This window comes from Cydia pomonella, chromosome 14 (genome assembly GCF_033807575.1).
Source record: "Cydia pomonella isolate Wapato2018A chromosome 14, ilCydPomo1, whole genome shotgun sequence".
Lineage (NCBI taxonomy): Eukaryota > Metazoa > Arthropoda > Insecta > Lepidoptera > Tortricidae > Cydia > Cydia pomonella.
The window spans coordinates 15,522,375-15,546,080 of NC_084716.1; the positions used below are offsets into that span (position 1 = coordinate 15,522,375).

The 23,706-nt window shown below is 37.4% G+C and overlaps 3 protein-coding genes across 7 annotated transcripts in view; 2 read left to right on the forward strand and 1 right to left on the reverse strand.

Moving 5' to 3' along the window:
* The window catches only part of LOC133525047 (N-alpha-acetyltransferase 15, NatA auxiliary subunit-like), a 100,468-nt gene extending 93,247 nt beyond the window's left edge, over positions 1–7,221 (forward strand). For all 4 annotated transcript variants that reach the window (XM_061861266.1, XM_061861265.1, XM_061861268.1 and 1 more), the window contains exons 4-7: positions 1,994–2,102; positions 3,171–3,328; positions 3,490–3,666; positions 3,777–7,221. In XM_061861266.1, coding sequence (XP_061717250.1) covers positions 1,994–2,102; positions 3,171–3,328; positions 3,490–3,666; positions 3,777–4,019 — 687 coding nt within the window. In that variant the 3' untranslated portion in view covers positions 4,020–7,221. The remainder of the gene's footprint in view (positions 1–1,993; positions 2,103–3,170; positions 3,329–3,489; positions 3,667–3,776) is intronic.
* Positions 6,960–12,193, reverse strand: LOC133525049 (deoxycytidylate deaminase). Its single transcript, XM_061861271.1, has 5 exons — positions 12,021–12,193; positions 11,735–11,890; positions 10,370–10,458; positions 8,834–9,047; positions 6,960–7,439 (listed from the first exon to the last, which is right to left on the reverse strand). Exons 1-5 carry the CDS (start codon positions 12,059–12,061, stop codon positions 7,361–7,363), a joined length of 579 nt encoding a protein of 192 aa, XP_061717255.1. The 5' UTR covers positions 12,062–12,193; the 3' UTR covers positions 6,960–7,360.
* On the forward strand, positions 10,853–20,213 carry LOC133525045 (ecdysone oxidase-like). 2 transcript variants are annotated; one of them, XM_061861262.1, is made up of 4 exons: positions 10,853–11,166; positions 12,772–13,118; positions 14,124–14,257; positions 18,615–20,213. In XM_061861262.1, exons 2-4 carry the CDS (start codon positions 13,010–13,012, stop codon positions 20,178–20,180), a joined length of 1,809 nt encoding a protein of 602 aa, XP_061717246.1. In that variant the 5' UTR covers positions 10,853–11,166; positions 12,772–13,009; the 3' UTR covers positions 20,181–20,213. The 2 variants fall into 2 exon arrangements, with proteins under 2 accessions (XP_061717246.1, XP_061717247.1); XM_061861263.1 differs by lacking the exons at positions 10,853–11,166; positions 12,772–13,118; positions 14,124–14,257 and adding an exon at positions 16,416–16,959.
* The last annotated feature ends 3,493 nt before the right edge of the window (positions 20,214–23,706 follow it).

Sequence of the window (23,706 nt, forward strand, 5' to 3'; positions counted from 1 at the left end):
TTAAGTATGTTAAAGTCACGTGGAATGCAGACACGAGGATAGACGTTTTATATCTACAGATTATAATTATGGTGTAGTTCAGTAATGACTATGTTTAAGGATGTTAAAGTTAGCGTATTATATTATTTTAATAAAACATCACTATGTCTCATTGAACTTTGATTGGCATATTACGGCTGTTAGTGTACGAGTATTATCTTTAAATGAAAACTCGCGTGACTCGTGGGAAACAAGTTACTCAAAGGATCTTTATGGCAAAACTAAAAGAAAACGATACATACTCGTAGAAAACATAGGGCTCTTTAAATCTCACACTACTAATACCACAGAAGGGTTCATTTGGCCATACTATTTGCTTGAATAAATTACACTGTTAACACCAGACATCATATCGACAATAAATCCAGATCAAATTCATAGCCAGTTATTTCAATCAGAACAAGCCTCAATGTGTTAAAATACTTATGTACATCCTTATTCATAAAATTTCGCAAACCTCAGTTAAATTTTGTCCCTTTCTAACAAGCACAAACGCGAAAATGGCAGGGAGGGACAAACGATTATACTATTGTTTTGTATTGTTAGACTTGGCAGACGTTTTTATAAAAATTGCCTTTAACGTTTAAGCTTAGCTATTTAGGCAAGAGGGAGTATTATTGCAATGTTTTGCCGCCAGAGTGCAGCACTATATAGCACCTATCGTAAACTACTACATATATACATACTGTGCCCTTAACTGTGTTTTGACATGTTTTCACAGTAGTAAAATATGACATTGATGCATAATGCGAAGTTAGTTATCTGCTTCTTTATCGCTAGAATAAGCAAGAGTGATAGAGAGGTTATATAACGAAATTTCGATTTTCTTGTTTCGCGGTAGACCCTCAGATTGTGATGGATTAAGGTAGTGGCGCCCCCTACGCAGTTTCGCGTAATATTCCCTATTGAAAGGCGTTGCCTGTCTGAGATAATTATTATTTTCTAGAACTGTGTTTGTCAAATACTGTTTTGGGAGTTTACTGGCAGGCACAAAACTGTAGATCAAGGTCACACGCTACACGTTTCGTCACAAAAGGCAATGTTAGTTAACTACATAATTTAGGGTTGAGAATACAACTTAAGGGTGAGAACGCCTTTTCCCCTCATAAGGCCCAATCCATTTCCAGGATATATTCATAGCACTTTGACCGTCACACTGAAAAAAATAGATAGCCGAACTGGTTTTGTAACTTTACTAAATAACTAAACTACGGTTATAAGAAAATAAACTTTGCATAAATTTACAAACTTATTTTGTAGTGTATACCCAGTACCTGAACACTGATAGCCAAACACGGTTTTGTAACATATAACACATAGTTCGCAAGTCCCAATTTTTGTGTAAACAGTAACCAAAATTTTGTTACAGTTATGCAAACCATTTCTTTCAGTGCAAAGACATCGACTAACCTGATATCAGCCTCCGTGCATTCCAATAAGGTTTACGTTGACGCGCCACACACCTAATAAATAGATAAATAAATAGACATTATTACACAAATTGACTAAGCCCTACAGTAAGCTCGAGAAGGCTTGTGTTGTGGGTACTCAGACAAAGATGTAATTATATAATCAGAGCTCAACGAGTCATCTTGCTCATGTAACACCTCTGGAGTTGCAGGCGTCCATAGGCTACGGTAACCGTTTACCATCAGGTGGTCCGTATGCTTGTTTGCTACCGACGTAGTATAGAAAAAATAATGATATATAAATAATTAAAAAAACCCAAAAGACTCTGGAACAAATATCCATGCTTCTCACACAAATAAAGGCCCTTACCGGGATTTGAGCCCCACTAGGCCAGAACGGTCGTCAAATACACTATACTCGTGTACGTACCAGGGGTAAAATAGAGCATTCAATTTTAAATTCTCATAACACTGAAATAGGCTAGATTTTGTTTGGACCGGTATGGTAAATATAAATGCTCATGTGTTAATTGTATGTGTTCTAGGTAGAGGATCCTCTAGAACAGGCGATCAAGTTCCTGCAGCCGCTACGGACGCTCGCCGCCGATAGGATAGAAACACATTTAATGGCCTTCGAAATATACTTTAGGAAAGGTAAGCTATTATGTATAAACACAGCTATGTGCCACAGAACAGATAAATAAATAATAAATAAATAAATATTACTAGTATATGACATTATTACACACATTAACTATCCTATCCCACAGTAAGCTCAATAAGGCTTGTGTTGTGGGTACTTAGACAACGATATATATAATATATAAATATTTATAAATACTTAAATACATATAATAATACTTAAATAAATACATAAAACACCCATGACTCAGGAACAAATATCAGTGCTCATCACACGAGTAAATGCCCTTACTAGGATTTGAACCCGGGACCATCGGCTTCATAGGCAGGATCACTACCAACTAGGCCAGACCGGTGCTTAAACACAGATATTAGTACTCAGCTCTGTTATAAACCAGATAGTAGAATGACAATTTGATCGGTAAATTTACTACCAAATGATCCTGTTTACCAAGTTTTTTTTTATGGCTATATTACTCGAAGCAGTCGTATTCCGAGCGCTCCCGAACAATTGAGTGATACATTTCCCTTTTTAGGGTTCCGTACCTGAAAAGGAAAAAAACGGAACCCTTATAGGATCACTTTGTTGTCCGTCCGGCTGTCTATCAAGGCCCCTTTATGTCGGGAACGCGTGAAGATATCAAGTTGAATTTAAAACCATATACCCAGGTCTACAGTTCGTAGAAGCTGTAAAAAAAAAAAACTTTTAAGTTAACATAAAAAAAAGATACGGCCGCTCATGCCGCCAAAAACGTACACTTTGGCACTCTCAAGGCAATCAAAATTCATAAGGTGCTTCCCGTTGACCTAGAACTACGAAATTTGGCAAGTAATATCTTCTTATACTACAAGTACAAGGATAAATCTCAAATCTATACATTTGTAAAAAATTAAACTTTGTACAAATGACCCTGGCCCTAGGCCGGGAAAACGCTAGGTCGAAGGAAGAGCTTGTAAAATAAAATAAAGTAAAAAATAAGTTCAATTTCTTCGGAACCCTCGGTGGGAGAGTTGCACTCGCATTTATTCGTTTTTTTTAAATATATTCTTCTATTAAGTTTTCCACGTATATGATTACAGAGAAACCCCTCCTGATGCTGCAGAGCATAAAGCGCGCGTGGCGGTTGGAGGCCGGCCACCATCACCTGCACGACTGCCTGGTGCGCTTCCGCGGCTGGCTCGACCAGAACCAGCTGGCGCCCGCCGTGGCAGAGGTCGTCAACAAGGAGACGCAGGAGGTAAGGACAGGACTACCACCCGCGTCAGAATTTGGGCTTTATTAAATTTCGTTATGTTTTTGCGATATTTCAATAGTGCAACGTTTTAAGAAAGGTCTCTTTTTGTTTTTCTACAGTAAAATGTAACATATCTTTCGTAACGAATGACTTGTGTTTTGCAGTCGATGCGGGGCCGCAGCGCGAAACAGATGGCGGAGGAATTCTTCTCGGGTCCGGCGCAGAAGTCACAGGCCGCGGCGCTGTGGGGAGCACGCGCGCTGTGCCGCCTGCTGCCCGACCGCGCCGCGCAGGCGCGGGCGCTCGCCACGCGGCTCGACCATCCCGACCTCACCATACAGGTACCTACACGCAGCAGTCACAGGCGGAGAAACTGTAAACTACCTACTCGTTTAAAGAACCGCACTCTCAATATGTACTCCGACTTTAATCGTAAATTAATAATTTCCAGGGTTGCGTGGAAGTCCTGGAGAGCCTGCGGGAAGACGACTTCGGAGCGTGCGCCGCCGAGACGGAGGCCTACGTGAGCGCGTGCGCGGCGCGCTTCCCGCACGCCGCCGCCTTCAAGCCGCCGCGGCCCGAGCAGCCCGAGCGGCCCGAGCAACCCGAGCGGCCCGAGCAGCCCGAGCGGCCCGAGCAGCCCGAGCGGCCCGACCACGCCGCCGCCGCGCGCCCGCCGCACGACCACAACTGAGCCGCCGCCTGCGTTCAGCCGGGAGATCTACAAGCGTAAACATGCTTCCAGATTTGGCAAGCGAGCCTCGAACGCGTATGTTTAAGAAAGGCTTCCGTAGTCAGTTAAAGTATCGTAACAATTGATTTTTACAGTTATCAATCTAGCCTTATATATATGATGATGAGATCTACCGTGTAACTGATAATCTTACCTTCATATACAAGGTGCCCACGAGGAACCAGAGTGATTTTAACCACGCATTTCTGAGGTCAAAAAAAGAAAAAAATATAGAGTTAAGGTCAATTCCGCAAAAAAAAAAAAATTTTTTTTTCGATTTTTGTGTTTTGGTCATAAAATGTAAACGCTATTTGTAAAACTGTAACTCGAAAAGAATTTGAACTTTTTTTTGTAAAACCTTTTTTTTTGGCAAAGTGTTACTTGTCGCTTTTGACATCTAACAATAAGGATATTTGGACTAGGTCCCGTAGTGGCAACATCGCCATCAAAAAGGCGTTTTGCACTAGGTAACAATAAAAAAAATATTTATTTTGTAAGTGGCTTTAACTCTGAAATTAGGCAAATTCCAAAAAAAAGTTTATAGGACATGTTAGTCTTTAAATATGATCAGGAATATACTGTTAAAATCTCTCGCAATGCTCACGGGCACCGTGTTTGTAAGCGTTGACTCGACGTCAACGGTCAAAACTCAATTCTTACGTTACTCCGACTGGTTGATTAATACAAATGACCCGCTAGTGACGCCTTCTGCAGATGTGGACGCACCTTAACGATCTGACCACCAATTTGTCGCTTAAAGTTCGTAAGCAACGCGGTAGAATGACGTGTGCGACTGCAAAAAATTAAGATAAATTTACAATACCTGCACACTCATAACACTACGATCGATTTAAACGATAAACTGATAGTCAAATTTCAGGTAGACGTTTGTAGATCTCACCACTTGATTTATTTGGTAAATCATCACCTCAACAGACAAAAAAGTTTTTACTTGTATGTTACGACGTGCCGAGATTATACTAGCTTTTCTTCTGACATACTTTTTGTACTTTTTTAATATAATTAACATGGAAGAGCCGTTTGAGCGTTTTAAAAAAAACTGCCACTTTCATTAATTTTGTATTTTTTCATAAATCTTGTTTTTTTTTCTACTTCAAATCACGATCTCTTTCGATCTTAATGGGATAAAAAAATATCCCAGAGTTGTTCCTATTGTGACAGTAACAAGAAAAATGTATGGAAATTTTGGACACTTTCTCCTATAAGGATGAAAAGGGCTTGCGATCCTGACTAGAAATAACACAAGAGGCAAAAAAAGGTCGCATAAAAAATTGTCTAAAAAAAGAAACGCTCGTTTACCAAATATGTCAAGTAGGAATGATAGTCCGTAGTCAGTAATAATGGGATATGCGAGTGCGACGAATACAATAACAGGCGACGTATGTGTTCAGACGGCTCCTAAATTATTGTTACAGGTTCGCTAACTGATCTTCAAATGTTTTAGTAATAGAAAAAAAAATAGTGTTGGTTAAAAGAGACCCATTCACATTGACATATATGGTGAGCCTTACGGGCACTAAGAATGGTGCTAGTTCAGCGGTGTCACTCACAAATTCGAGCCAATTGTGCAGTCTAACGCAACTAGTTGCGACCAATCGCGCGCGTGATGCGAACTCATCAACCTATCGCGTTAGACTGCACGATTGGCTCGAATTCGTAAGTGACACCGCTGAACTAGCACCATTTTTAGTGCCCGTAAGGCCCGTCCTTAGAATATTGTCAATGCCTATTTAGGATTCGTCGCTGAAACGTGTAAAATTCTGTGTACTATTTTATGCTTAAACTGCGCTCATTTCCCAAAAGGCGAGTAGATTTACGAAAGCATTTTTTGGTCTTTTACAATCCCCGACTGATCCTAATAAAGGAAAATTTGCAGTTTAGTGACTGCGATGTGTTTGTTCGTTCTAAAGAAATGTTTTAATCATAATAATACCCAATCACAGATAATTATTTATAAAAAAAATATACATAACATAATTTTAGGCTTCATCGAATTCTCTTGATTCGAAACTGGCGTTCATATCAGTAAACATCCAAATGTCACAAATATCTGGACCGAAAGTTTTTGAACTCAATTCTCACTAACAATTTTGCTTTCGTCGCCAATTTTTTTAGTTTTATATGCGAAATTAGTCTAAATGTGGAAGATTGACTCTCTTACGTTGTGACACGATTTTTGTTCCACTAAACAAATGGTTTAACTATAATTGGAAACAGGCTCGGTTGTTTGCTTGAAAATATGTTCCTTTTCATAGTTTTTAAGTCGTTTAGAACATATCACGGGCCGCCGTTATAAGGGCGTCCTGTGAGATATTTTTATTTAATTTGTAGCGGATTGATTGTTTTAAATTCCATTTACATGAATTGAACTGAAGTTAAGCAATATTTGCAAATATTTTACAATTATGATACCGAATTAACTAGGAACATAAAATATATAGCAAAATAAAAGGTCTTATGATGTTGATATGAATGATCGCAAGTCTAGTCCTCACGCGCCGATGGCCTCACCAATAGATACAATAACCTTTTTATCTAATTAGTGTAAATTTTTCGATATTTATAATAAGTATTTCGTATAAAATCTGTGTAATCTCTATTTTGGACTTCATCGATGGGTGTGGCCTCACGTGTTCAATTCAAACAAATGTATTTAGGGGTTTTACTGACTGGTTTAAAATGTGTATAAAATTGTGTGGCAATTTTCGACCTCACGCAATATAGACTCTGAGGTATGCTTTGTAAATAATTCTTATATTTAAGTTTGTACTATACAATATCGTTAAAACTCTGCCGTCGTGCAGTTGTCGACGAAGTATTGACTGCTGCTTGGGCGCTAGACATTATTTTACATTGTTCGAATAACACGGAATAAAAAACGTTACTTTTGTTTCAGACAGTATATTTATGTGTAAAGTTGGACAATAATTAAATAATTGGATACACCAAATTGTCATTAAATGCACACTGGTTGTGCTGAAACTTAACATGCACATGTTAAACATTTATTTGTACTCTAATTACCACATAATTAATTGTGTTAAAACAGTCACTGTTTTTCTATTCAGTTGTGTGACTGGAGTATTTGTACCTCTGTTCATCGTGTACATAAAGTAATAAAATTTTATTTTACAAAATTGAATTAATTATTTTATTTCTCATAAAATGTCAAAATATATTCATAAAAGATTAATATCAAACATTCTTACCAAATTATGGTAACGCATTATTAAAAATATCTATTAAAATGTCCTTATCAGTATAAATAAAATATAGTTGCGTCATTTTCTAGGGCTCATCTTGTCCCAGTCAATATCACCGAAGTTTATTTCAATCTTCTCACTCTTTGGTTTAAATTGCCTGAAACAAAAAGATTACTATTCTTAACCCTTTGGACGCTTTATATCATAAACACTCAAACGCCAAGCTCCCGGGCGCAAGGGAGCTAATATAAACCTTACTCGTAAGTGTGAAGGTTACTTTGACAGCATCCGCCATATCACCTATAGTTGTCCTTGGCGCTGTGGGCACGACAAGTAACGACGCCTTTGTTCATGGCGTTCAAAAGGCTATGTTACTGCTAACTAGGGATGTGACTCGCATGTGAAATCAGCCCTTATAGACATGTTCCAATTTACTTCTATAAAGCGGATATGATGAAAGCTTGGACGATTTAACAACCGGAGTTCCCTTTAAGAGCTTACCCCTCTGTCAGAAACCTCGGCCAATGTATGTATTGCATGGATTGACGTTTATCTGACATTGTTATTTGGACGTTAAGTACAAATAGCCATACATTTGACGTGCCTCCCACGCAAAAATCTGCAGACTTTTTTGTACCAAAAATTATAGACAAGGCCACTTCAGTTAAATCCCAAGGATGAAAGCATTAGTGAATTGAACCCGATTTATTACCCATTATACTGTCCCTGTGGATCTAAAAATTTGTTATTATAATGTTCCTGTGACTTCTAATTTGCAGTCTTTCAACCGTAACACAAATTACATAACAATTTATTGATGCGTTTGATGCCAAAACAGTAGGCCTATGATGGTCGGCTCTTTATCATTTGTCACCTTGCCTGTCACGTTCTATCGAGTTTGTAAGTGCGAAAGTGACAGGTGATAAAAATGGAACCATGCTGCTACCGCGGATCTTATGCATCGCAACAGGATATGTCAGACCAAGCATTTTGTAACATGCTTAATTTGAAACATGGTACAAACATAAACAAGCTTTGCTTGTAATTTTATATACAAAGATTAAATAACTGTTTTGCTTTACCATATTTGGATACTGCCAAGTCATCACACTCTCTACGAGTCCTAAAATTTCAATGCTTTATGCGCTCATAATACTTAGGATAAATTGTATTCTAGTCAAGTTGAACTAGATTACTGTAAGTAAAACAAACTAAAAATAAAGTGAATAAATCTGTAAGGTCTGTGGCTAAATGCAACTATAGGATTAATGCGTCTATTATTTATTTCTCGAACACAATTGGTTGGGATCGTAACGCCCTCTATGTTACGTTTTATTTCTAAGTAACTCACGCTTCTATCACTAGATGACGGGAGATCGTGTAAATTCACATTTAAATAGACGCAATAGTCCCATAGTTGCCCCGGTCGACCTTAAACCTTTAGTGAATAAATTCATGAAAATTTAAATTACAACACATGCGAAAAGGAATGATGGTTCAAAATCGAATGTCTCCATAGAAATGTCAGAAAGCTTTATGAGGTAAACTTACCAATATTTCACACCAGAAGCGTCAAACATCCTTTTCGATGCGACCGTCTCAGGTTTGTATCCGTGCTTGTCTGACAGGTAAATGACCTCTTTGATCCCTGACTGTATGATTATTTTGGCACATTCGTTGCAGGGGAAAAGACCGACGTATATGGTACAGTCTTTGACGTCTGCTGAATTTTTGTTCACAATGGCATTCATTTCCGCATGGCATACTGAAAGACAAACAACAATTTTTACAAGTTCTTATTTAACTTGCATTGTAACTATGTATGTTTGTACGGGTCAAATCTTGGAAGTAAAATTTGACCTACTTCTCGGTTTCTAACTATGTATGTTTGTACGGGTCAAATCTTGCAAGTAAAATTTGACCTACTTCTCGGTTTCCAATGAAGATGAAAATTTGCATACATATATGTAATTCTGGTGACAATGCAATATTGATCTGATGGAGACATAGGACCATAGGAACTCTGTGATAAAACAACGCAACCTAATTGGGTTTCTAGAATTGTCTCGATGAGTATTAGTTGCCTGTGGAAAGAAAAGTACAGTCAGCAATAAAAGCTTGTACTAACAACGATTTGTTTGCCAAAAACTTATTTACCATATACAATACACTATAAAATACTCTTTATTGCACATCTGATTTTAATGCAGGTAACAATAAAGTAAAGCAACTCAAGTAGAGGTAAAAAACAGGTGGTGCTATCGCAATTTGAAATGGTGTCAACCTTCGCACTTTAAAGTAAGGTTTGTATTGGATGTGCTGCATAGAAATAAAAGTGAAAAATACGCAATCTCATGTGCGTCTGTGTGTCACTGGTGAGAGTTTTGTATGTGACTTATGTCACTTAGGGCATCTTTGGGCCACTTGCACCATCCCACTAACCCAGGGTTAAGCGGTTAAACCGTTAACCGGTTAATCGGGGATTGGTGCAAGTAGCCCTTTTTTTATGATACAGGAGGCAAACGAGCAGACGGATCACCTGATGGTAAGCGAGTACCGCCGCCCATGGACACCTGCAACACCAGAGGGGTTGGAAGTGCGTTGCCGGCCTTTAAGATGTTTGAAGGTCGTATCGATCTGGAAATACCGCAGGCGGCAGTTCATTCAGTTTAGCTGTGCGAGGCAGGAAGTTTCTGGAGAAACGCAGTTGAGGACTGCCAGCGTTATGGTGTTAAAAGAATAATTAGTCTAATTAGGAGATTAATTGGATTCTGAAATCCTTTCGGAAGAAATAATAGCCTTGTCTATTTTTTTTCAATAAAGCTTGTATGGCTACAGTGCTATAAAAGGAAGAGAAGGTTAGATGATGATTTCATTTTTTTTACCGCCAAAAACGTCCAGTGTAATATAGACCTTTATGAATTCCAATAAGGTACACAATGGTGTGATATAAATTATATGCATAGCATTCAAATAGTAATATTCTTCGGTGGCAAACAAGTATAGGGCCCGTCTGATAGTAAGCAGTTACTATCCTATGGATACTATAACAAGAAATGAAATTAATAATATGCAGCAATGACTTACCATATAGATATTTGCTATCTAAAGGAGATGGAGTATTCTTTCCCCACGGGAACACATCATCGCTACATCCCATGGGCATCCCATTATATCTGTAATAGTACATTACGGATTACAAGTGCGAAAAGTAGGAAATTCACAACGAGTGGCGACAAATTAAAACATGAATGAAGGGAGTGTTTTAAAGTTGCGAATTACTATTTCGCACATGTACAATGTTTTACAGTACATGGTCCTTTAAATTTTCGACATATGCACGTATAGTGCTAGTTACCGCACTAGGGCGGTAAAGGTAAATGAAAATTTCAACTGCCTAGCTATCACGGTTCATGGGATACAGCCTGGTGACAGAAAAACAGACGGAGGGATAGTAGTCTTAGTAATAGGGTCCTGTATTACCCTTTAGGTACTAAACCCTAAAAACATGTATATTATAATCCATAAGACCTTAATTGTTATAAACAGACTAATGACTCAATAGAAGTTGGCAATGATATTTTTCGAGGTCTGGATAAATTACTGTAACAGAATTTTTGAAAAAAACTACTATATTGTCTTTGTTGAACTTGACCTGTGATGTAAAACAAGTTATGTTAACGAGTCATATATTAACCTTGCACTGAGTAGTCAATGTGAACTGCACAATTCCAGTCAAGATACAAGTCCTTAAGGTAGTGTAGGCCTGTACTCCTTGGAGGATGGACAGTTTAACTTGTATTAAAATAAATAAAATTTAATACTAAAATTATGGAATGAATTTATATATAAACCGGTGACTAACATATTTCCTGAATATTGTGGTAAGTACTTCATATTATTAATAAATATGAATTATGATAAATGAACTAAGGCACACAATTAACTTTAGTGATAACAGGACTTTAATAATAGTGTAGTTTTGGTCTATATAGTCTGGTTATCATTTTTCGTTACAGGAAATAAAACTTTGTAGTCCATATTAAAAATAAACAATATCATGAGCCCCTGATTGCATATGCAGGTCAGTGAAAATACAGGGTGGACCAAAAGTCTTTTTACATTTGTATACAATTTACGTTTGAAATGTAAAAAGACTTGGTCATGCCAGTAGTATATCAGTATACAAATATAATCTTTTATCATAAAATTAAGACTTACTAAGAAAGATTTGATATTGATAGTTTACGGATGTAGTGTTGACACTATTCATGTATTTGTACGCAGTAAAATATAAAATATTACGAAACGCGATTACGTATTAATAACTACGTCAATGTTATGGTTAATAAGTTTGATAAAAATACTGTTCCTACAAAAAAATTGCAAAAAAAGGAGGAATACAGTGAAAAATTTAGATTCGTATGATTCTGTAATTGTTTTTCAACTTACCCAATGCCAACTATTTTGTTTTCTTTATTGACAACGCAAGCACCGACTTGTGAGCTGGGATCTTTGCTACGCTTTGCGGCCAAGAAAGCCGTTGCCATGAAATACTCTCGCCAGTCGATATAGTCTTCTCGTTTCTTTTGAATACTGCTGTTTATACTGAAATTCAGAAATAAGCCAACTTATGTTACGGGAATAGCAAAAACACTGTTATTCTGAACTGGAAAAAAAACACGATAGATGCATTCGTTGCAACTCAAATACTAATAAACACGAAATAAGCTCTTACTTTTGTAAAGACATATTAGCGGTCATTTCAGCGAGATCCATTGTTTAAAATTACGAATATATACTATGGAAAAAGACCACGTTGAATTAATTTTGGCAATTGAATAAAATAGTCTCAACGGGCCAAATGAAAACTACCATCTGTCAAGTGTCAAGTTGTCATATAATGTAGCTGCTGTCAATTTTGGTGTTGCCTGCTAAAATCTTCGTACATAAAGAACGCCATTCATTAAACTTCTCTAAAAATATTTATCATTAATCAATCTTGTTGTATTTTATGATACAAATGCTTATTTTATGTTATATTTAAGTGAATAAGACATTGTTTTAGACTTGCTATGATTTCTAAATCTAGTATTATAAATCAGATAAATTTCCGCGTGGCAAACTTAAAAGTCCTAAACATATGCAATACCGCGAAAATTGAAAAAAAGTCATTTACACTTAAAAGCAAGTATTCTATAGAGATGACAACGTTATATCAATACCAAGTCCGAACGGGATGGTCTTATGGACATTATTTAAATTAATAGGAATTGATTAAGTTTAGTCACGTTTGTGCTATTTAGTATTGCTGTCGATATGTGGGATGAACACAATTTAATCCTTGACGAACGATATCTTTTACTAAATGTGTATCATTTCTTACGAGATCCGGTTTTATTGGGTTAATTGTTATGAATAAAATAACACTGTGTACTACGTAGATATATATTGAATAACGTAAAACTAATATTTTGTATATTTCGCAGGTGAAACCTACGTAACAAATACAAAAATGATGAAAAAGTGTTCAAATAATTAAAAAGTGCTCGTGTATAGTGTTAGGTATATTTTAGCTGAAAAAATATTAAAACTCCATGTAAAAAAAGTGTTTTTGACATAAACGATAGAACGGTTCTTTATTTTTATAAAAAGTTTTTCCCCGTAAATACTGAGATCATCAAACTTGCATCAGTGAATCGAGCAGTGAACAACGTCCTGTCTTCGATGCAGTCAATAGCCACGAGATCTAGTCTGATGCGATGGTTTTTGCAGACACTGGCTATCTCCCAGGCTGTAATGCCGATTGGGTGGCCAGCAGCGCACAAGTTAAAAGGTGAGATGAATCAAGTAAAAGTTTAACATTTTTTTATGTAAGTATGTAGTAGGTACATTCGTACTTACCTTATGTGAGATGTGCAACTCGTCATGGCGATAATGATTACCTATCAAATCAATATTCCAAGCCACAATAACATTGTGGATCATATTATGGCCCCTAATAGGCCTCTAGGGCGGTCCATGAGCAACCACAATGAAAAGATGAGGAAAGTTCCTTTTGAAATAGAGTTTGTGTTCTATTAAAATAATAAATACCTTGACTTATCCAATTCGTACTACCCGTCGTTATTTAAGTACTTCTTGAAATTGTTGTAATCGAGGCCTTTTCAATGGTTTGTTGTATGGGCGATAGTAATGTTGCCGATATTGCTTTGCGTACGCGTATCGGCGCGGACGTACCTATAATAACTACCTAAGACCCACTTGTACCATTCCACTAACCCGGGGTTAACCGGTTAAACCTAGAGTTACCATGGTTACTAGTACAATTTGACACTAGGTTAAGGATTTAACCGCTTAACCCCGGCTTAGTGGGATGGTGCAAGTGGCCCTAAGTACATTAAATTCGTATTAGTAATTCGTATCAATTAATTAAATTAATTTAATTTATTTATAAAATAATAATTTTACACGTCACATTCAAATTACAATTATAATTTATATTACATATAAAATAATAATTTAGTCAAAAAGTTGAATAGTATTTTTAGTTATAGGTATATCACATCACATGCAATACACTATTATGTATCAAAAGCTATTTTCTATTTCGTTTTGTCTGAGTTACTCTCATTGGAATTAGTTTGCCTCAGAACTACATCATTTAAGTAAAAGTCACACCTATACAAAGATATTCGAGTTAATATTGGACTATTGGAGATTTTGGACTATAAATGGTGGTTATATTCATCATCTCATCCCAAGGCTTACTTTAAAAAAATATATACGAGCTATACTCGGTCTTTTGCTAGGGTTAGCTGCATTCTAGTTTTTTCGGCAGATGGGGAGAAATTCGACTTCATTGTGGTGGGTGCGGGGTCGTCGGGCGCCGCACTAGCGGCGCGGCTGAGCGAGGTGCCGCACTGGCAGGTGCTGCTCATAGAGGCAGGAGGAGACCCACCGCCAGCTAGCGTGGTACGTTATTGACTGAGCGAAGCGAAGGTGTCTGTTTGAGCTTGAACAAAAATGCTTTCGTATGTCCGGATGTGCTCCTCTCCAGGTCGCATTTCTCAACCGATTCTCGTGAAATTTGCTATTTTTGTGTGCAGGTTCAAGAAACAATTGGGTCAAACACATTTTAGAAAAGGTCACTTCTGTGGATAATACAATAAAAGTTAACGACTCTGGTACATATATATCCTGTTCTTCTTATTTGGTCTCTAATATCTAAGTTAACTCCACGCACTGCACTAACGTATAAAATGTGTGTGGAGGGCCTATTAGGCATATGCCAAGCAACGTCCTCTTGAAAATTCTCTTTGTCTCATCGCTAAATACGTTGCTATTATCCATTCGTTTGCCCTTGGATCGCAGGGTAATTTTTTGTATCTTCTAAAATACACTGATTCCTGACTGCCAATTATAAGTGCATTTACTATGAGTACGAGGAAGTACTTACTAAGTATATATAATTAGGGCTCGCGGTCGTGTCCGTGATTCGTGAACCCGTAGCCGTGCGCCCGGTTTCGTGATTCACGGCTACGGTTTTCTGGTCCGTTCCGCACGTGACATTCGGCTACGTGAAATTAGGGTACGTGAATCCGTGTAGATCCGTGTAGGCGTGATCACGGCTTCACGTATCTTAAGAACACGCCGGTTCGGTCCGCCCGCGACGTTGAGTGAAGATACGATGCGGTCTCTAAGAGCTACGAATAAATATTTATCATGAATTTTTTATTCATAGCTCTAATTCCGTTTCATTACTTTTCAATTAAAATTTATTTTCAATAGTAAGGCCTTTTAAATATTAATGAGTAATAAATGAAAAGAACCAAACATTAATTACAATGAATAGCTACTTTAATATATTTTTTTTATACTACGTCGGTGGCAAACAAGCATACGGCCCGCCTGATGGTAAGCAGTCTCCGTAGCCTATGTACGCCTGCAACTCCAGAGGAGTTACATGCGCGTTGCCGACCCTAAACCCGCCCCCCCCCCCCTCGTTGAGCTCTGGCAACCTTACTCACCGGCAGGAACACAAACGAGTTGCTAAAATAATACAACAACACTGTGTGTCAGGAGACCAACTATGATGTCAGGAGTAACTAATGACAATGAATGTGAGTTCAAAATTCTAAACTGCTCCCTCCAGATTAAATAAAAAATACCACGAATTTGTAAAACAAAACATCGCGGTCACTTCTTTCAACTTCACGAATAAAAGGTAAAGCCCACAGCTACTTATGTATATTGTTTGTTTCATTTTAATAAGTCGCTCGCAAATCTTATTATCTTTGTCTGCACGTGCAACTGCACTTCTTATCTCCAAAAAAAAAAAACCGGTATGTTGGCTTAGCTTGTTAGTCATACAATAAAACGCTCTAACAATAATATGTCATTATTATAGTTTCTATTTTCCTCCGTGAGCTTCTACGGGTTATCGTCTTATCTATTGTTTAAAAACCCATTCTGTTAGATGTGTAGGTACACATTTTTTAAATAGTGTTATGTTTTATCTCTTTAAATTAAACAACGTAAAACCACCCAAATATATTTGTGTGAAAATCCGGCCCTGTTTTTTACCTGCTCCTCGAGAAACATAACATTGCTTCCTTTGCGCTAGCTAGCCGTGCGCTCGCATTACCAGTGCAAGCGAGGTCTTCGAATACGTATCTTTGTTTCGGATCGCAGTGTCACAAGTTAAGCTGGTTTGAGAGCGTTTAGTCGCCTACCTTAGACGCACCAATAGAGATCAGACAGCTATTCTGTTAGAATTCTGTATTAGTTCATAATGAATCTTATTCCGTGCTCAATAGAGTAGTAATTCAATAAACGCTACCTATGCGGCCTAACCATTTTTTTATAGTGGCACGCGCCTTTGCGGTTTTTAAACAATAGATAAGACGATAACCCGTAGAAGCTCACGGAGGAAAATAGAAACTATACCTTCAATCTAGAAATAAACAGTACTCTTTAATGCCCCGAAAGTCCGAAACTGATAAGAACTGCAGCTGCGTACTTTTTTTCCGTGGCCCCGTACATGTGTTTTTGTTGAATTTGTTTACCTGTATTACCTTTATCAATTTTATCATACCTACCGAAGATTTGCAGACCCTTTTGTTTCTTTGGATTAGGATTGCCTTGTTTATATTTAGGCTACGTTATATTCTTTGATAGTAGCAAGCTTTTACAAGTTCAAGTTTGCTTTTTCATTCATTTCATTAATACTTAACAGAGAAAAATGTCTTCTCTTGATTTAATAATGACAACCAGTAGCACAGCGTTGCTTAAGTTCATAATTATAATGATACTTACTAGGGAGTTTTACACCTTATATTTATATTAGTGCTATGCAACGAGCAGGTCGCTAGTTTTGACTATTAATCATTAGCTGGTTATACAAAAAACAGGATAACCCCATAAATTATTTAGATATAACCATTATATTCAAATCGATGCAAAAAATACAATACTAAGTGGTAACTTAATTCAATAATACCTAGGCCTTATTTATTTTTCTCCCGGGCGTGTCGAAACTACGAGACGTGCGATAAGTACCTATCCAACGGAACCGAGCCCGAAGCTCCGCACACGAACGCAGGTACGGGCTACGTATCATGGCGTGTCACGGTCACGGCGTGTCACGTGAATCCGGACGCGAACGCAGGTACGAGGTACGTACCTTGGCGTGTTCGTGAAATTCGTGATCTTAGTACCGCCGGGCTTAAGAACCCGTAGCTACGGATCGGCGTGTATCACGGATATCAGGAGCCCTATATATAATACATAATACACTAAAAGCAGCGGGAGCGGGTCGCCTTGTCCTAATAATCTTAATTCAGAAAAACAAGTATCCTGCCCAAAACAACTAAGTATGATCATGACCTTCGCGATAACTGGCCAACTCCTATCCGACCAAGGTTTTAATGATGTAATGAAATCAACTTCGATTCGATATGCGGAAAAACAGTTTTAAAGTAAGACTGTTTAACATAACACTAATCAAATCTCTGCGGACTGTAAATAGCCCTGTCTCGCTCACACATCGGAGCGGTGTGCGGATCCGCAGTGTTGTGTTATATTTTCCTCTTAATAGAATTTCTATTAATATCAAAGTCGGTATGACCTCCAAACAAAAAGATTCCTCTAGAATGCGGAATTAAGTAAGGTAATCAAAAAGTCGTTACAAACAAACGTCTTACATAGGTGCATTTAGGTAGCAAAGCAAAAACTTGTATTTTGTTACTAAATATATCCTCAGTAAACAACATGATTTTGTTCCGCAATTTTAGTGTTTAAGTAAATAATTTATGTTGACACGCATAACGCATAGTACCTACACTAAACGTTATTCTGCGAATAAAAACATAATTGAAGCCGTTTATTTGTGTCTATTTATTCACTTCTTTTAAATGTGAAAACCATTGGCCGAGGTTTTCGACAGAGGGGTAGTAAGCTCCTAAAAGCGACTCCGGTGGCCCGGTCCTCCTTGCAAAAACAGACAAGGCAAATATTTCAAGAATAACCTTCTCTTCTTAAGAAAACTCCAAGAGGATATCTAAGTTTCTTGCTCAAACACGTAAAGATAAAATTTATTCAAGAAGAACAAAGCGTTAACCCAGTTTGTTTACAAATAACAGTGTTGCACTGCCATTCATGCGAGCGCGCATATACATTATGCAACGACTTAACCTTCATTGGCAATTAATTCATTCGCCAATAAAAATACACCAGGAACTATGTATCTTATAGACTAGCTAGCTGCTATTAATCAATGTAAAATATCTATTTGACAATGACATTGAGATTGTCAATGTCAAGTGCTTTAAGATGGTATTAGTAAAGTAAGGTAATACTTTGGTTACCATGGTTAGTAAGGTAACCAAAGTAACTATAGTAGGTACTTGTAAACATTGTAATACTTTACTTCCATTTTTCGAATTTATGGGGGTATATTCAATTTCACTAACTTCACATGCTATTATGTCATACAAGTATGTTAATTAAGATGTTTTTTAACGATTAAATTTTTCCTTGACTTAACCATTAAAATAGGTAGGTGATTACTGATTATGATAAAATGTCACAAGTCGGAATTACCTACTGAGTTTCTGTTAGAAGGTTGTTAGTGATTTATTTGAACCAAATGGATCTATCCGCAAAATGTACCGTAACGAACAAAATCATGCATAAGTAACATAAATTTTTGTGTTCTTCATGTATCTTCATTTTTCTGTTCGTTATACGACACGTTTTAGCGATCCTGATAAACCTTAGACGACCAGATGAGAGATGGAAATGGTCTCACTTGTAAACGTCTGTGTTTCAGTCACCCAGCATGTTCGCGACCCTTGCGCACACGTCCACTGACTGGGACTACAAGGCCTCGCTTGACGCAGGTGTCGGCAGCAGCCACCCTAACCGCACCATCTACATGACCCGCGGCAAAATGCTTGGCGGTTCCTCTTCCAACAACTACGAGATCTACGCCAGGGGAGTACCTGCAGATTACGACCAGTGGGACCGAATAGCTTCTGGTTGGAATTGGGACACATTACTACACTACTTCAAAAAACTTGAACGCATGACTGATCCCAGCGTCTTAAAAGAAAACAATTTCCTCCATTCCACAGAAGGACCAGTCGCAATATCGAGACCGGTTCAAAATGCTTTATTTGAAACTATAAATGAGAGGATACTTGACTCTCTTGACGAAATAGGAGTGAAAAGAGTACTCGAGAATTATGGATCGGCAATTTTTGGCGCGTCCAAACCTCATTTTACGTTTGCCAATGGAAGGAGATCTAGTACTGCTGAAGCTTATTTAGTGCCAATTAAAGATAGACCTAATATACATATAGCTAAGTTTTCTAGAGTCACACAAGTTCTTGTCGATCTCTCTACGCGTCATGCATATGGGATACAAGTAATGACAAAGTCTAATAGAGTTTTAAACATTTTCGCTAATTTAGAAGTAGTTTTGTCTGCAGGTGCGATTGACTCTCCTAAACTTCTAATGCTGTCTGGGATTGGACCAAAGAAAGAACTAGATAAACTGGGTATTGAAGTCATTTCCGATCTTCCCGTTGGTATGAATCTCCATGACCACATGTTGACTCCTATTATATTCCAAGGGCAAAGTGGGTTTCAGACAACAGTTCAAAATTTAGCTACAGTTACAGAGTTAGATTCTTATCCTACAGCTATTCAAGTTGGGTTATTCAAATTGAACACGTCATCAGCTAATTATATCATGGAAAATAAACCTCAATTTCAGTCATTTAACATTCATATGGGAGCTGGCCTGACCCCTATTATAAATATTGGTTGTGTAACTGTAACCAATTACGATCCCTCTTTCTGCGCTTCAATCGGCAAGGCGAACTTTTTTAGTGAAATTGACTATACCAACTTAGTTCTCTTGCACCCAAAATCCCGAGGACAAGTCAAGCTTCGAAGCAAAAATCCCACCGACAGTCCTGTTATAGAATTAGGTTATTATAGGGATAAAAATGATTTAGACGTCATGGTTGAGGGGATCAAATATATGACGCGTTTGGCGAAGACGTCTTATTTCCGAAAGGTCGGAGGTAAAGTAGCGAGGTTAAACGTGAAAGAATGTAGGGGATTGAAATGGGGTTCAGACAGTTACTGGAGATGTTACGCTAGGAATACGGTGACTTCATTGCTTCACCCGGTGGGTACATGCGCTATGGGGCCTGATGGCGTGGTGGACGAGACCTTGAAGGTGCATGGCATGTCTGGATTGAGGGTCGTGGATGCCTCCGTTATGCCCTCGATTCCGAGTGGTAACACGAACATACCTGCTATCATGGTTGGCGAGAGGGCGGCCGATTTGATTAAAGCTGATTACCTATCTATGTTCACGTTTTAAGTAAAATGAGAAATATATACGTTTCGTTTGTTTTCCCTTTTGTTTCCTTTTGGTATTTAACAATTCTACATAAGTAGTGAAGTAATATATTTAAGGATCGGCAATTGTAATGAGACAAAATACAATATTAGGGTTCCGTACTTCAAAAGAAAAAAAACGGGATCTTAAACGGATCACTTTGCTGTCCGTCCGTCTGTCCATCGGTCCGTCCGTTTGTCTGTCTGTCAATACCCTTTATCTCGGAAACGCGTAGAGGTATCGAGTTGAAATTAAAACATTATACCTGAGTATATGGTTTTAATTTCAACTCCTTACAGTCCTTTGAAGCTGTGAAAAAATCAAACTTCTAAGTTAACTTAAAAAAAAGATACGGCCATTTTTGCCGAACGTATAGGGAATCAAAATGTATAGGGTACATCCCATTGACCTAGAACTATGAAATTTTGCAAGTAATATCGTCTTACACTACAAGTACAGGGAAAAATCTGAAAACGATAGATTTGTAAATAATAAAAAAATAAAATAAACAGTTAAATTTGGACGGAACCCTCGGTGGGCGAGTCCGACTTGCTCTTGTTTGTTTGCTCCACTTTGACTATATATGGATTTATTCTCCAATATATTTACGGGGTACGTAAGGAAAGTGGATAAACATGCGAGTATAGTGGATTGCTTATTGGTACTATAGAAAATTCCATAGGGAAGTACTAACATAATACGGCGAATGGCGATACATTCCGAAAAAGATAGGCATCCATAACATCCACATGGTAATCCTCAATTAGAAAGGAATCTCAACAGCGTAGGTAATTAATGTTTTCGTGACACGAATAATCAGAGCTGAAACTCAAATTAACTCCCCAACAGCTGAAAAACAATGAAAGAACCTCGGCATTAGCATAAACTGAAGGGTAGCTTTGTGATGGAAATGGCTGCCTGCGCCCTCCGTAGCGGCGCTTAACACCGCTTCAATTACAATATTGTCTTTGTCTTCCCGCGGCCCGTGTTGTGGAATCTAATCTCTATCCCTGGAAGGTTCACGTGATTTGTTAGATGAAAAGCGATGCGTGAATATATTGTTAGACACCGCGCTATTGCTGCACACTATGGCATAGACAAAATAACTGTACCAACTACTAGTAGACTTAGTTCAAGAAGGTTTGGAAACTATATGGACTTGCAGGCTCTCGAAAATGCTAAAGAAAAGACGCAAAATGCTAACGAGGAATTTAGTACACTGTCCCGCTTGTCCCAATCTCTATCGCACGTGCGTACTTATATTGCTCATGATACCGGCTGTTAATGTCACTGTGCGAGCGGGACAGTAATATATGCACGAAATTCCTTGTGGTAAGCGTCCTTTCTATAGACAAAAAAGCGTAAGTCCATAGATTGTTTGAAATACCTACGTCGTTATGCTTTTGACTAATAACGGATAGATGAACTTACTATGGATTCGTTAACTTATAGCTATTATCTACGTAAAATTCTTTCCGGTGCATCGTTGATGTGACATCAGTTTAAAATCATAATCGCGGCCTGACCCTTGAAATGGGGCGGTCGCTTGACGAGGCCGTAAAGGGCTCGTTAACATGACAAAGTCTTAGCTGGTGCTATTACACCATGATTATCTCGACGTTGTGTCACTATGGAAACTCGCGACTTTTTCATCGTATTTTCTTGTGGTTTTTCATGGTACAATATAAAGTTAAATATAAGTAGTCGCCATAAGATTCATCGGAGCTTCACAATGTCTGAACGTCACCATTATCAGGATGTTTATTAAAGTGTATTTTCAGATATTTTTGAGCGGTGCGATATATCTGATGGCGACTAATACCTACTATTAATATGCAGTCCTGGATCTAGCACAAACCAATAATAAATAAAAATCAAATTGTAGTTAAATTGGTTGCGTGAGAAAATCTACACATTTTTCGCTTTGTTTCACTAAACGTAGATTGATGTACCGTAAAATGCTGCAACTTTGCCATTTAAGCTCAATTTTGCCTATTTCATTTCAATTACGATCTCTCGAATTTGCTTAGTTTTTTCTTGTTTTTTACCAGTTGGTAGTAAATTTCATTATTCTGGCAACACATATTTAATTTTTTTACAATGGTAACTCCATTGTTGCTCCGCCAGTTACGTATCATAAGTCGGCGTGAGTGGCAGCATTTTTTTAGTGTCTCGCAACTTTTGAATTTTTATCTACGAAAAAGGTGTTTTTTGAGAAGTGGTAACGTCCCAGGGTAAGTAAAGACTGTCTATTTCCCGTAAGTTTAATATTTTCAAGAAAAGGACATGATTTCAGCATAATAACGTACTAGGCAATATTGGGCAGTGTTTTTGAAACTTGAATGACACAATTTTGCCTGGGTCTAGGGCTGTCACTAGCTGAATTTTATAAATGTACAGAAAAGAGTAAAAATAAGCTTGCCTAAACTGCTTAAATGAGTTCATTTATTACAAGCTTTTTATTAACTTGCAATGTTTGTTTAAGTCAAATCTTGCAAGTCGATTTTCACCGACTTTCAGTGTGGGTACCTATGTAGATCTGCTGACAATGCAATAATAAACTAACGTTAACAAAAAAAACTTATGGGTATTAAAATGAAAGTTATAAAAAAATCTTATTGCAATCTGTTATTATATTTTTATTGTAGTTACTTGCAATTGTATATTTATTGTATTATAATTATATTGTATGTTTACTTGTAATTATCTTTTTGTTCAAAATTTGCAATCTAATTTTCAACCACTTATTAGCGACCAATTGAGGTGTTTGACATACTTATGTAACTTGGGTGACAATGCAATGTTTATATATATATATATATAGCAACTTCTAAACTACACATAATAAACCCACTGTGTTTAAGCTCATTTGATTTGTCTTGCAGTTATCTTTCTTATCGAAATCTGGGTTGTCAGGTGTCGGGTCGATTACAATTGGAGTTCAAAGGTGATGGGTGATTAGAACTTTACAATGAAATAGAACTTTACACTATAATAATGCATTGAAAATTAGCAAAATTGTGTATCTGCAATGTACTTGTAATAAAAAATTTAAAATAAGTTCAAATTATTAAATACTAAAAGAAAAAGAAATCAAACAACATTATATTACATTTGTTGGTTGATTATTTTGTAACTAACAATATGAATAGATTTTTTTTTGGCACAACCCTACAGTTAACGATATTTTTGTATAGAAAGTTTGTGGAACCTGCTACAACTTTACCTATTGCATGTGAAAAAAAAAGTATTAAGCTTATGGCAATAATTTGACTGTCAGGGACAAGCATAATGTCTCATGCACAAGAGTAAATATTATTGCAAATAGCAACACATTATTTATGGAGATATCCGCCTAGGCAAAGTTACGTCTTAGGCCTACAACTTTGCCTGCCACTTTGATTGCTTGTAAATCGGAAATACAGTATGATTAGGTAATGAGGTTTGAGTCTTATCTGGTAAGGCATAGGGTATGTTTTCCGACTAATACTCATGAAACTCATAATGA

Coding starts and splice junctions, on each gene's coding strand:
- LOC133525049 (XM_061861271.1), bottom strand. CDS start 12,061: ATGGATCTCGCTGAAATGACCGCTAATATGTCTTTACAAAA. Junction 11,891..12,020: donor GCTAATATGTCTTTACAAAA/GTAAGAGCTTAT, acceptor TCTGAATTTCAG/TATAAACAGCAGTATTCAAA. Junction 10,459..11,734: donor AACAAAATAGTTGGCATTGG/GTAAGTTGAAAA, acceptor GTACTATTACAG/ATATAATGGGATGCCCATGG.
- LOC133525045 (XM_061861262.1), top strand. CDS start 13,010: ATGCAGTCAATAGCCACGAGATCTAGTCTGATGCGATGGTTTTTGCAG. Junction 13,119..14,123: donor AGCAGCGCACAAGTTAAAAG/GTGAGATGAATC, acceptor TTTTTTCGGCAG/ATGGGGAGAAATTCGACTTC. Junction 14,258..18,614: donor ACCCACCGCCAGCTAGCGTG/GTACGTTATTGA, acceptor TCTGTGTTTCAG/TCACCCAGCATGTTCGCGAC.